General features: G+C 38.8%; 1 protein-coding gene across 1 annotated transcript in view; it reads right to left on the reverse strand.

The window, feature by feature from the left end:
* Positions 1 to 15,483, reverse strand: part of LOC122793427 — a 236,431-nt gene that overhangs the window by 148,908 nt on the left and 72,040 nt on the right. The window contains exon 4 of the mRNA XM_044061420.1: positions 3,733 to 3,832. Within this exon, the coding sequence (XP_043917355.1) occupies positions 3,733 to 3,832 (100 nt within the window). The remainder of the gene's footprint in view (positions 1 to 3,732; positions 3,833 to 15,483) is intronic.

Raw genomic sequence — 15,483 nt, forward strand, 5'->3', positions numbered from 1 at the left:
CCAATGATCTAATTCATGAATACTCCTGCAATAAAAAATCTCTTTTCAGGATCTCAGAATACTTTTAACTGTTTCTGAATCTTCATTCAACCATTGCCTAAAGCAAAACAAAAGTGACCACATATTTTTCACTCTATTATCCTGCTAGGCTATATAGTGGCAATCAACAGCTTGTTTGTCTTTGTGGCTTTTCCCGGTTAGGGGTCGCCACAGTGGAACTCCGGTCCGCTAATGATTAGCAGTCGATTTTTATGGTGTCGAGTTGCAAGCCCGACACTCAACTTTCAGCGAAGGCACATCCATTCACGCATGTCTTTCGGAGGCCACTCGACCACGGGGAGGACATGCAGACTCCACACAGAAGGCACTCCAGCCGAGAATTGAACAGGAGAACCTCTTGCTGTGAAGCAACAATGCTACCGCTGTAAGGCCGTGGATCTAGTGGCAGTCAACAGCTAAACATCTTAAACTCAATCAGTTAGATCAGTTCAAGAAAATATAGGCAGTCCCATGCCTGCTCTTCTCCTCACCTCCTGCATGTTACAAAAATGATCAGAACTTTTCTAATTATTATAATTATTCTGTTGAGACTGTAAAAATATTTTTACAGACACTTACATCTAAATAACATAAATATTGAGGACTTAGATGGCTATTTAGATGGGATGGACAAACTCCTCGCACTGCTTGGTCTATGGTTATAGTTATGGTCAGGTGATGTTACTATTCTTGTCAGATCTGAGCTCACTGTTTCTGTTAACTAGGACAGCATATAGTTTTCTTTCTAGGAGCTTCACGATTGCCCTTTTAAATCCAACTTCTACATCATAGCCAACCAAGGGTAGATTATCCTCCAGTGGAAATACAACCACTTCACTTTCATAGCACACTAACCAGCTGCCCATATCATATACCAAAAGCTGCTTCTACCAGAACCCAAACCCTGTCATATTGCTCACAGGGGAATACAGCTCAGAAGATGAACCAGTATACTCTAGTTCTTGTTAAAACCGAATGGATAACAAGTCACCAAGCAGTATGAGACCCCCAAAATGTCACTTTCTCTTCCTAGGTTCAAGCAAGGTCCTGAATGTACCCACCACATGGCACCTTTGCAACTAACAAAGGGTCTTCTAGTGAATGGCATAAGAACCCCATCCCTATAATACAAAATATCTACCTGAGGTGCTATAATGCAAATTAGTAAGTTAGGAGCACCTAACCAAAGGTTTCGAGTGGAGGCAATGTGAGGTCATCTCATGCCATTCTTCTTATTTTCCCTGCCATAAAATGACAAGGTGGCACTTTTAGTATGCTTATGTATTGCTTGAGATGCATACAAAACGTGAGGGAAAATGAATATCTGCAATGCCTGCACTTTTGAGAGATCTAAAAATAACATATTCCAGAAATCAAAGGCATCCTTGCAGAACCTAATCACTACCTTAAGTGTCTCAGCCATTGTCAGTGTGAACAATGAAACAAATTGTACCAGTCAGTAGTTCAGTGAATGTTGGTGGCATAAATAAGGGACACCTTGTCCAATGCAACTAAGGGAACAATGTTTACTGTCAAGGCTCACAATTTTATTTGATTAATCCAGCATCCCAACAAAGCACCAAAATTCTTCAATATATTTAATAGCCTAACTTCCTCTACCAGATTAGTTAAATAGATTAAGAGATTATCTACAGACGGATAATTTATATTTCCTACCTTGACAGATCTGCCCCTTTAATTCCGGTGTAAAGGGTCTGGGTACAATGCAAAAACAGTGGGAATAATGGGCATATCTCATATGTCCCCATTCCAACCTAATCCTGGTATTACAAGGCATGAAAAAGGAATGACCAGCTAACCCAGTCAGTTATTTTTACAGCATCAAAGCTTATTGCTATCAGTGGACATCTGTAGAGCCAAAGTTGTCAATCTACTAGTCAAGATCAGCATAAATGACTTGTAATTATAGTTAGGAACAGGAATGGATCTCTATGAAGCTACAGTATCTGGAACAACTTGAAAAGCAAAATAATGCCATACAAAAGTATTGCCTGTTTACTAGCCAGGCACATGCAAGCCAAAGAATAATCAAAGCTATACACAGAAAGTGGTATCTGGCCGAACCTTTGCTCAAAGAAATGTGAATGATTGTGAGCATTTCCATAGGGAAATGACTCAACAATGTTAAATCCAAGGTCGATACTAGACAACACTTTGGACCAGAAAAGGAAGGAGGATCAAATCAATTCAAACTACTTAGCCACCAGGATGCCGGTGCCATAGCAACTCAACAGAAAACACACTTTGCACGCCCCTGACAGCCAATCCAGGTCACTATTTCTAGGACAGTGAAGGCACAGAGGTCACCTTCCTCAGACACTTACTGTCCAACTCTAAATATGTTATTCTTTTCTATTTTTGTAATTTTTCAGTGTATATTCTATCACCTAACAGCATTGTGTTGGCAACATGATAATAAAAACAAAGTTAGGTAACTCACATCTCTGCATGCAACCTGGACATTTTTTTCACATCTAACAAAAGGTTAGAAATTAGTGAACATTTTTTCACTGACCTCTTATTAAAACTCAGCAGGAATCTGAAAGTGGAAAACTCTGAAATGATATTCAATACTTCATTAAAGCAGAGCTTTTCTTATTTTCAGTCACTCATGTCTGCTGTTTTCCTCCTTCATATTCTTCAACTGAAGTGTGTAATTGTCTTTTTTTACATTAGTGTAGTAAGATTCAGTGTTGTTATAAAATGCATATAAATGATCCAAGTAACTCAGTGGTAAAAAAAGTTTTGAATATTTTTTAGCTAATCCCTTTATAGAATTTTCTCTGTCTCAAGCACACACACACACATACACACACACACACACACACACACACACACACACGCACACGCACACGCACACGCACACACACACACACACACACACACACAATCTTCTGTTTGTTCATTGTTGCTTCTCAGTAGCTTTATGTAAAATAACTTCATATTCTACAACTGAAGTGTGCAATTGTTTGGCTTACATAAAATATGCAAGGGCACTGTGAATATTCTCTATGAAAAAAAGATGTTTGCACTGACATTGCAAAAAGAAGTAGATCTTCCTGCATATCAAAGCACTTATTTACCTCTAATTTTTTACTGAGTTTGTGCTACAGAGAATCTGTATAATATTCCTGAGGCACTGAACAGAATTTATGGCCTTTGAGCTCACTTACTATGTGGTTCCTCTGAGATTATGAGAGAAAACAATAAAGAGAGAAAAAGAGCTGGTTGCTTGCAGGTCATTTGACTTCTTCTGGTGTGGGTCTTTGTGTAAACAATTAATAATTTAAATATTACACTATAATGAGATTTAAGAGTATGTTATTTCAGGTAAAGTATAGTGAGTCACTTTCTAATCCAGTAATCTGGGGTCAGCTGGACACCTATAGAGAAGGAGGGGCAACCTGAAATGGCAAAGACACAACAAACAATAAATAGTGCTCAATTGCCACAGTTAGGGTAAAATCACCAATAGCTTGCAATTCAAACCTCTGAAGGTAAATTTAAGGCCTACATTAATAACTAGGTCTTAATAAAATGCTAATGGAAATACACAGGTCTGCATTCTGTAACAGAAGCTTAGGTTATTGCAGGTGGTACATACTTTTATTTCACTAAGATTTACTCTTAAAGAACAGTTTGTTTATTACAATAAAACAAAAACAGACAAACCTTAGTTGTTTCACCCTTGTCTTCATGTGAGGTTGATTTTTCATAATCTGTTGTATTCTAGTCTGCAGGTCAAGGTTATTCTCATGGGTGGAAAGGGAAGCTGCAATAGGAAAAAAACACAAAACTGAAGAAGTAAACAGCAAAGTGTTTAATGAGGATTCTAAGAGTTATCAAATTAGTGAGTAAGGTCCAGAAGGAAGCTCAGAATTAAAAGATTTATGCCAAGTATGTATGAGCAAAGGTTATATCATAATAACACTAAAAATAAAATAAATAATTAATGGGAGGACATATTTATGGCTCCCAAATATACAACAAAGTCTAGAAGAATTAGGTTTTTTGCTTGCAAGTATTTGCATAGGTATTTTTATACCCTAAGCAGACTCCAAAGACTTCTTTCTCAGGTTGATGGCAAATGTTGGTGGTGTGATGGGGAAGAAAGAGATAACTGGGAGCATATGTTTTAGGAGTCTAATGAGCTGACATACTTTAAAAATTCCCTTCAGATTAGTCTGTCAGAAATATTGGGTGAGCAGATGATTGCAACTAAGAGAATGATTTTTTTTAGCTGTGATGCAGAATCTGAATTGCTTAGACATAGTAAGACATTGTTTAATTCTGTTGAATGCCAAAAAAGCAATTAGTAAAAAATGGAAATCAAACTGTAATCCAACTATAGTTGAAGTATTGAATATTGTAACAGAGACAGAAGATAGTATGTGGGATCTTTAGAAACTGGTAGGAGCAAATTACATGTACATATAGAGGTGGGAGGTTGGCATAACGGTTAAGGTGTTTACCTTACAAACACAAGGTACAGAGTTTGATTCTCACATGGTGTAACTGGCTAGACTTAAAATGGTGTACAAGGGCAGTTAGCATAGCACGAACCTATGAACATAGAAAAGAATTAAAATTGTGGGAACAATACATGCCAAATAATGTTTGGAGAAGAAGCGAGGTTTAATTTAATGAAGGACTTGATCAATTTGTGTTATATTGTATTGATAAATATAGAGAAAAATATATGTGATGTATAATGTTTGCAACAGGGAATATGTTTATATGGTTTATTTTACTTTATGTAAATATAAGTTTGCCTGTGTCTTAAGTGATAATTCAATAAAGGTGCTAAAACAAAACCAAAATACAGTAGAGAGTAGATTATCCAAACTAATTGTGACCTAGGGTAGTTCCAATAATCAAACTGTTTGGATAATCAAACATATAATTGAACCAGACAAAAATATTCTAAAATGTTTTTTTTTTTCTGCACACAGGAATACACTTTTCAACTATTCAGCGTTTCCAGTTGACAATAAGAATATTTTTCACACATAAACTAGCTACAATCTCCAAAAAAAAAAAAAAATACTCAAGCAAATACTATAATGTTTACATATTCAAACTTTATGATTTTTCCTACCCAAAAACTTTCTAAAGCTGGTTCTGATAATTGACATTTTGGATAATCAAGGTTCGAATAATCAACTTGCTGCTATAAATAAAGGATATGTGATGATCAGTAGAAATCCTGACTTTAAAGTTCAAAACTTAAAAAATCTATCTCTGGAAGTGAATGACATAGAGAACAGTATGGATCAGAAGGATTACTTTATAGCATTTTCATTGGGAAAACTTCCAATGGGTTTAGCAAGCTTACCATGTAAACAAACAGAATAACTGTAAGAATACAGACCTATGAATATAGATAAAAACTACAGTGTAGTCATTCAATTGTTAAAAGGTAAGGTAAATGCATATTTCTTGTGCACATTATTTTGTGCTAGAGATTAATATAATAAAATGTTAGTACTCAGATTTATGATAGAAGTATTCAATTTATATTGAACTGTCACCCCAGATAAGCATTAATTTGTCAGCCTTGAAGTACAAGTTTTTTTCTTCTGAACTGATTAGAAATGCACATATTTTACAATTAAGCTAATTGAATAAGGCAAGTGTGCATCAGTTGCAAATGTTTCAAAAAGGTAAGCAAGTGTAAGTTGTAAATGTTTCACTCCAACTGAAAAGGTGGGATGTAAAATATGCTTTTCCTCAGCATTTCAATGATTAAGTTTTAATTTCACGAGTTGTTATGAAATGCAATCTACAATGAATATGAAGTTAAAATCTTAAAACCTAGTAGAAGTAGAATATAAACATCAATTTGTTTTAAACAACATATCTGAAAAGAATCATTAGTTTACTGGGATAAACCCAGAAAAAGTTGCAAAATAATGCAGCAATAAAATAAAATATTTTTTGAGGCCTAGCCTTAATAAAACTGGTTAGATTTTCCCACCTTCTAACTCATCCAAGTCAGCTTAGAATGGAATATGGGCATAACATATACATACTTATTTAACCAGCTGGGTGTAAACATATACATACTTATTTAACCAGCTGGGTGTATTAATTTGTATTAAACAACATGTTTGAGAAAAAAATAGTTTACCGAAGCAGACCCACACAAATTTGCAAAATAATATAGTAATAAAATACATTCTTTTTATAATCTTTACTGTTTCATTAGCTTAACTAACTGTAACAGAATATTACTTTAAAATCAGAGCATTTATTTCTTTATTCATATTTGTTAAACAGGGTAGAGTACTCATCGATATGGACCTTTATCAGACGCAGCCAGTGAAAAGAGGTTGCAAATAATGGCTAAGGGAATCAAACCCTGCACTACAAGAAGTAGCTCATACGCTTAACCCTCTGTGCTAACTGCTGGACCTTGCTCCATTTCCCTGTAAGTAATGCCATTTGAAGCATTGCTACATTTTCCCTCTGAGTCATACCACCTGTTTTGGTAAGCTGTTTATCTTGGGACTGTAGACATTCTTCTGGTATTGTGCACAGCTTGTGAAATTTTATTTACTTATGTATTTATTTATTTTTGTTGAGAAGGGTAGTTGCATTAAGCTTGTGTGTTATCTTAAGGGAAGAAATGAAGTGTTTTTTTAAAGACTAAGGAAAATTTTGACCAGGAGAGTGCAAAATTCCTGTACACTTTTCAGTAAGTGCCATGGGATTGCCAGCCCATTGATGCAAATACATGACATCCAAATGTGTCATGGTCAACCAGGAAATGATGAATGACCTGGGAAGCAATACTACTTGGTAGCAGGATAGACATAAATGGCTGAATGTCAGCTTATCTATCTGAGGGAGTTGTAGCAGGGCTGTTATCAGCTCTTTATCTTGGAAGAGACCATGATAGGCACATGTGCTTGTGCTGTATGCTCATTTCAGGCCACTGCATGTTGATTCCTCTTGGCTTTGGGGATAATTAGGGCATAAGGGAAAAATCAGTGTGGTAGTGCATATGACTGCAGTGGGCTGCTTACATCTCCTCCTATTCCCCATGATGGTTTTGTCAGCTAGATTCCCAGATTTTTGTCCCTGGGCCAGGATGTTAAGTGGGAGTTCCCGAGAAACAGTTCAAGCAACTGGGAATTTGGCTAAATGTCTCATCTAAAGGATCACACTCTAGCTGTGCAACTCCCCATCACCTCCCTTCAAATTGTAAGAAGCAGTGTCAGTGTAACAACCTGAATCCAAACATTAGTTATGAAACTAGGACCTATATCCCTCCCATCTTCCAGGCATCAAAAGTGAGATGTGTCTCAGTGAGTCACTGACAGGCTAAAATAGTTGCAATGTATTCTTACTATGGGGATTTAACTTCAAATGAAGATGTCTGATTTTCTGTCCTGGTTTAGATGGACTTTAATGTTTTATTAAGTATTTTGAGGTACTGTCTGCTTAACCTGTGGGGATCAACTAGCTATTTTGTTTTATTTTTTAAGTATATGTAAAGGAAAAGGCATCTAATATGGATTCAAATCTCATTCATGGCACACAAATTAATGTATTGAGTGCTTTTATCACCAAAGGAAACACGGGACTTCATCAAAATCTAATGAAGTCCCATGTTTTCTTTGGTGACAAAAGCACTCAATAAATTATTTTGTGTGCCACAGTTGTGATTCAAATCTTTATTGGATTTCTTTTCCTTGGTGTTATACTTTCTGTGGTTATTAGTGCTATTTATAATGCCATACTATGCATAATGTTGATGTAAGTACATGTAAACCCATAGAAACTATTTAATATAATGGTCTAGATTTAAATGACAGCAACCTGAAAATATTTATTTTTCTCATTAGGTATATTCTTTTCTACAAAATAATCTTTGCACTGCAATGTGGCATGTCTATGCTATTCAGCTTTCTCAGTATCCAACACATTGAAGCTAAGCAAGCTATTACAAAATTTGGTTTAATTTGTCTTTGGCTCTAATACCTCTATAACCAGCACATTTTCAGCACATTTTGTTTGTTTGCTCCAGCCCCAAAAAAAAAAAAAAATATATATATATATATATATATATATATATATATATATATATACACACACACACACACACACACACACACACACGCATATACATACATATACACACACACACACACACATACCACAAGTCACTGGTAGAAGTTACATTCTTTCTCTCTCATGGGGGGTGGGTCATAAATCTGCTGAGCCTTTGGAAATTATAGCTCTTTTATAATCTGTGTCATATCTAGTTTGAGTGTAAATGAAGAAATCTAATACCAGTGATAGTGACTGAATGAAGTTCTACTTGAATCCTATTTTAAGATGATGAAGAAATTGCTTATTGTAGTATATTAAGGACACAAACTAGACAGTGTCACTGGAAGAAAGTTTCACACACTCTCTACAGAGATTTGCAAAGTTTTCAATAATTTCAGCTACTGACATTCTAAGATAACACACAGAACATGTTTCTTGAAAGGGCAGAGAATAATAACCTCATATTTTAAGTATATAGCATGCGTTATGGGAATGAAAATGCATACTATCCATTACAACAAGTAATTTGGGGGACAGAACAAAATAAAATAAGAAGAAAATAAATATTACAAATAACTACTTACATTATAACAGTGTCATTAGTACAGCATAGAACTCCGAGGTAAACTAAATAAACATTTTGTATGTTCTTTTTCTCTCCATTGTGGTCTCCTAATGCCCAGGAGTTACTATTAAGGGTATTGATTGTTACATTTGTCATAATAATGCCAACTCTAAAGTCCGTTTTCCTTTCTGCAAGATATAACTAATTCAAGTTAATACTTAATAGCACTGAAATTTGATTTCAGAAAAAAATGTCTCTTTTACACATATAAACTTATTGGGAAAGTAAGTAGCATTCTTGTAGTCATCACAATGATAATGTGACATTAAGCTGTTAACTAGAAATATGGGAAGACCACAAATTTTATATCTGGTGACTTTAATCATGTATCTCTTAAAAAGACACTTGTTAATTTTTATCAATATGTTTTCTGTCCAACAAGGTGAGATAAGACTCAAAATCTTTGCTATGGGTCATATAAAGCATTTCCATTACCTCCTTTGGGTTTGTCGGATCATAACTGTGTGTAGCTATTACAAACGCATAGATGGGTTTGAAGCGGAAGAAGGTACAGAAGAAGGATATAAAGATTTGGAATGAAGAGTCAGTATGGCATCTACAGGAATGTTATGAGTGTACTGATTGGGAAATGTTTAAACTATCGTGAGATGAAGATTTGGACAATTTAATTGATGTCATATGTTCTTATTTTGTTTTTTGTAGTGATATGATTGTACCATGTAATCAAGTTAAAGTTTACCCAAATAATAAGCCATGGGTAGATAAATCTGTTAAATCTAGTATATAGAAAAAGAAAAAGGCTTTTAGATGGAAATATGTTTGAATTGCATACAGCTACTAAGATGAAAATAGAAGTTTTAAGAGCAAAACAAAAATGTAAAACTGAATTACAGGATAAGATGTCTACAAATAATCTTGGGTCTGTGTGGCCTAGTATGAAAACTATAACAGGTATTTAGAAGTCAAATAATAGTTGTCAGGTCATCTTAGATGTTTGGGATACAAATTATGATTTTGTCAATGCCCTTAATTCTTTTTGCAATCGTTTTGATACTTTTGATTTTAGTAATGACATACATAATTTGAAGCAACAACTTACAGATAATCAATATTCTAATAGAGATAAAAAAGAGGTAGAAAAGGCATTGCTTTGAATAAAGTTAGGAAAAAGTGGTGGACATGATAACCTTTGTGGTCATGTACCTGGAACTTGTGCAAGAAAAATAAGTTCTGTTTTTTATTATATCTTTCACAGCATTACAACATATCATGTACCTAAGGTGTGGAAAGATGCTGTGGTAATTCCAATTCCAGAACTGAAATGTCCAAAAAATCTTGATTTTAAACCAATAGCGCTTACATCAATTGTAATGAAAACTTTTGAAGGGTTGATAAAGTTAGAAATTTTAAAGAAAATAGAGCATGTTGTTGATCCTATGCAATTTGCCTATAGGCTACGTAGAGGGGTAGAGGATGCAACAATTACCTTGCTTAACTTAATTGCTAAACATCTAGAAAGTACTGGGTCACATGTTAGACTCTTGTTTGTTGATTTTTCCTCTGCCTTTAATATGATTCAACCATATATTTTGATTGGCAGACTGCAAGAACAATTTGATTTGGGTAATAATCTTATGGGCTGGATTTTAGATTTTTTAACCAATAGAACACAGAGAGTTAGAGTAAATAAAACTTTGTCTGATCTAATGCACTCTTCAACAGGAGCTCCACAAGGATGTGTACTTTTGGCCCTTTTGTTTATTCTTCATACAAACATGTGTAGGATTATATATGAAAATAGGATCATTTTAAAATATGCTAATGATGTTGCTGTAGTTAGCTTAAAGACAACGAGAATAGTCATGGTCAAGTTATTACTGATTTTGCTAAATGGTGTGACGAGTCTTATCTTCATTTAAATGTGTCTAAAACTAAAGATATGATAACTGATTTTAGGAAACATGTGCATACACATGTTGTAACAGTTATAAAGGGTCAGTTGGTTGAATATGTACAATTTTATAAATATCTTGGCACAATTATAGATTCTAAGTTGAATTTTGAGGAAAATTGTGAAGTTGTGTATAGAAAAGGTCATCAAAGATTGTTTGTTTGCTAAAATTGTCCCAGTTACAAATAGATAAAAAACGATCTTATTTTACTGTGCTTTCATTGAATCAATTTTATCATTTTCTTTGGTAGCATGGCTTGGATATTTGTCAATGAAAAATAAGAATTCTTTGATTCAGATTGTGAAATGATCTAATAAGTTTATTGGAGAACAACTAAACCTTATGTCTCTATATTTTAGAAGACTGGAAAAAATAACTGGTTCAGTTTTGCAGGATGTTTCACATCCATTATATGCTGAATTTCAACTTCTTTCCCCTGGAAGAAGGTATTTGTTTCCAATGTGTAAAACAAAATTGTATAAGAACAGTTTTATTCCAGTAGCTATTGTTCAAATTAATAACAAATGTCTTCAATCTATAGAATAATCTGCAATGGTAGGATGTTTGAATTACATCTTTTTGTCTGTTTGAAAACATCTGATCTGAAGTTGTTTCCATTTGGTCTTCAACCTGAGGGTCTCAGATCCAGCACGGATCCGACTCGGCTGTATATTCCAGCACTGGATCCAAAATCCGAGCTCCTCCCCTACACATAGTGACTCACTCTCCCTCCCCCCCCTCATATCTTGTTTTCCGCTCGATTTGAACAGCACAGGTTTCCACTGTTCCAAGCTCTATGGTATGTAAGTGTTCCTTTTTTGGGCTTTTATTCTTCTCCTTTTTTATACATGAAGTGGTACAGCGGTAGCATTGTTGCCTCACAGCAAGAGGTTCTCCTGTTTGATTCTCGACTGGAGTGCCTTCTGTGTGGAGTCTGCATGTCCTCTCCATGGTCGAGTGGCCTCTGAAAGACATGCGTGAATGGGCGTGCCTTCACTGAAGGTTGGGAGTCAGGCTGGCAACTTGGCACCATAAAAAATCGACTGCCAATCATTAGCAGACCGGAGGTCTGCTGTGGCAACCCCTAACTGGGAAAAGCCGAAAAGACAAACAACAACAACAACATTCTTCTCTTTTTTCTCTTTTAGTTATCTATCCTTCTAACCCCTACCTTCCTTTTTCTCTTTCTTTTCTATCCTAGTGCTCATGTGTGTGCTTTGGAACTTCCTTTGCCATGGCTGACACCCCTAAGCCAGGCTTTAGGAAGTGTGCATAGTGTGGGCATAAGCCACCACCCTCTGATGCCCACACTCTGTACTTTGTCTGTTTGGGAGTTCCTGATTTATATTCCTTCTGTTTGACCTGCATGGGATTCAACCCCCATGCTTTAATTGAGAGAAGTAACAAGCTTATTTTAAAAGGCCTTCCCCCACCTCCTGCAAAGGCCTCTTCTTCCTCTGCCTCAGCTTCTGGGACTCAACCTCCAACTAAGAAGTCTGGGGATGGAGAGAAGTCCCATACTAAAGACTGGGATTGGCCTAGGAAGAGGTCTCCAGAGATCTCTTCCTCAGCCAATCCTCCCTCTAAGTCTCGCTTGGATCTGAGCTGAGTTCTTCATGGCTCCAGTTTCCATGCTTCTCTCCAGAGCTGGAGACCTCTTGGGCTTGGTCCTCAACAGCCACCTCTCCTCTGCACCATTTTAGGCCGGGGTCAGTGGTCTCTTCAGTCTCTTCCACTCGGAGTCTGTCCAAAACCGAGGTGGACAGGAAGATGTTGAAATTCCTTCTGGCCCAGATTCAGCCCGGAGTCTTGCCTGCTCTATGCTCTTCAGAGGCCGGGAACATGCAGTCTGTCTTCCTCCCAATCTCTCCTTCTCCAGTCTGACCTTTGGTTTCACAGTCCTTGGGTCCGAGGTCCTTGAGTGTTGAGGGGTCAACACCAGTGGTCCCTAGTACTTTGACCCCAACCATTGTCTTTAGCGGTTTGGCTCCGACGTTTTCGGAGTAGACCAAATCTCAGAGCCGTAGCCTTGGTGTCAGATATGAGGGGATGTAATCAACTTTGAGGTTTTTGGGGTCATCCCTTCCCCTCTGGACCTCGGTGCCAGGAAGTTTGGCTCTAGCTCCTGGCCATTCTGCCTTCAGGGGTCCACTTGCCTTCAGCATTCGAGGTGGTGAAAAGGCTCCTCTTGGCTCCTTTGAGAACCTTGACACTCTCGTCCTCAGATTCTGTCCTGGCTCCCCCTCTATCTGGGCTTTAGTCTTCTGCCATGCCCCCTCAGGGACAGCCTGTTGCCAGTTCCCCCCAGGAGGTTCTGATCCAGGAACAGCCTGAAGCTTCTAAGCCCTCCCCAAAGCTTCCCCCCGAGGAGCCCCCTTGGAAGCATACATGCAAGAGGAGGCACTTAGACTCCCCACCAGAGCCTCTCACTGATGATACTAACTTGGAGGAAGGGGAGGGATCCTTGCGATCACCCCTGGAAGATGTCTCCTTTGGGAACATTAATGGGATCCTTTGCCAATGTGCTGGGTGGTCTACCCTCAAGCCCAATCCTGACGAGTCGGTATTCCTGGTGGCATTTGGCACATGACCTTCTATCTCCTGGGTGCCCCCTTGTGGATCCTTTAGTGGATCTTATCTCCACTAGGGCATGGAAGGAATTGGACATGATTGAGCCCATCCCCAGGTGGATGGAAAAGGTTCTTAACTCCCCATCTGGCAAGCTCTTTTAGTCTAAGGGGTCCCCAGTCAATGCCACAGTGGTTGTGGCTGCCACTATGAAGGAGTTGGCTCAGGGTAGCTCCTTGGTCCACCCTCCAGACAGGGAGTCTTGGGCAATGGTTCATTTTGGGAAGTGGACCTACACTTCAGCAACCTTCATTTTATGTGCACTGAATTACTTGGCTCATGTAATCAGATTGCAGAGGGACCTGGTCAAGGAGGTCACTGATTCTGCCCCAGGGTCCATGTCAGCAGATGAGCAGAAGGTCTTTTCCTCCCATATGGATAACCTCAATTCTATTTCAAATATGTCCATGAGGCATCTCTCACATGCTACCAAGGGTGCCTCAGGGGCTGCAGGGACTGGCGTGACCATTAGGCAACACACCTGGCTCCGGCTTTGTGCCTTTTCAGAGCCCTTCAATGTGTGTTTCACAAACACTACCTATGACGTTTCCACCTTGTTTGGAAAAATGGTTTGTGACAAGTTAACCCAGAGTGAGAAGGACGGGAAGACCTTGTCTGCCGTCAGTATCCACTTCTCCACTCCACAAAGATCCTTTTCAAGGAATCAGCATGGGGTCAAGAAGCCGTGGTTTTGGAAGTCTCAGGATTCTTCACAAGATGCTTAAGATATGTCTTCCCCCAGGGGCAAAGGGGAATATGACAGGTCTTGCCCTCGTGGCAGAAGGGGTCCAAAGAACCAGGGGTCTCAGAATTCTTTACTGGACAGACCCTTTCAGCAATCCTGAAGGATTGCCTGACTGGTCATCTCTGGATGCAGTCAAGGGGTGTCTATCTCTGCACCCAACAGCCTGGGAGTTCATTATGAATGATCATTGGGTTCCACAGATCATATCCAGAGGTTACTCGCCTTTCTTCATTCCCCTTTCCACGCAGACACCTCTCAGATGTTCCATCTGGTCAATGGAAGGAGGCAGCCATAGAAATTGCCAAGCAGCTTGCAAAATGAGTTATCCACCCTATCTCCCCAGACCAGTCCTGATCAGGCATTTATTCCAGGTTCTTTTTGGTACCAAAGAAAATGGGGGACTTTCGACCTTGAACTTGTCCAGTGCCATGACAAAGTTTCAGATGGTCACCTTTCAGTCCATTCTGCCCTTCCTGCAGATGAATGACTGGATGTGCTCAGTGAACCTCCAGGATGCATACTACCATATCAAGATGGACAGGCGTTCCCGGAGGTTTCTCTGCTTTTGGTTGGAAGCCAATCATTTTCAGTTCAGAGCACTCCCCTTTGAACTCACCACTGCTCCTGGGTGTTTACCAAAGTAATGGCGGTAGTGGCAGCTCACCTGTAGCTGCAGGGATTTCAGGTCTTTCCCTGCTTGGACAATTGGCTTCTCTCTGCTCCCTCCAGGCATCGGGCAATTCAGACCAGGGATTATCTTCTTCATATAGCCCCATCTCTGGGTATTACCATAAATCTCAACAAGTCTCAACTGACACCACTTCAGGTGTTGGATTCCATATGTGCTCAACTAGACACTGCACAAGGCAAGGTGTTTCTGCCTCCAGACAGACTGCCATCACTCCATCTTCATGTACAGGACATTTGTCAAGCCCAGTTTCCCCCAGCGGGTTTAGTTCTTTGGGCATTGGGGTCCATGGTTCCAACTGCATGCCTTCATATAAGAGTCCTGAAGTGGACCTTAGCAGTTCAATGGTCCTTGCTGGACCTTCCCTTGTCCCATCCTTTTCGACTGTCTAATGTTTGCATGGACTCATTTCTTTGGTGGCTTCAATCCCCAGACCTCCTTCTGGGTCAGCCGTTTGTTCTTCCCTCTCCCATGATCACAGTGACCATGGACGCCTCTCTTCTTGGGTGGGGGGATATTGCATGGGAAGGACAGTCCAAGGTATGTGGTCTGCTCTGGAGACCAGTCTGCATATCAATGTCCTGGAGATGAGGGTGGTGCTTTTGGCATTGCCAGCTCTCCATGCCTCTCTTCCTCCTGGGACTGTTGCCATACAGACGGACAATATGTCAGTAGTCTGGAACAGTAACAAACAGCTGGAACTAGGTCCTATCCCCTTTGCTGTGAGGCCATGAGATTGTGGGAGTGGGCAATTTTCACCGACTAT

The sequence above is a fragment of the Protopterus annectens genome, chromosome 2.part0 (assembly GCF_019279795.1).
Source record: "Protopterus annectens isolate FY-2018-M chromosome 2.part0, PAN1.0, whole genome shotgun sequence".
NCBI lineage: Eukaryota > Metazoa > Chordata > Ceratodontiformes > Protopteridae > Protopterus > Protopterus annectens.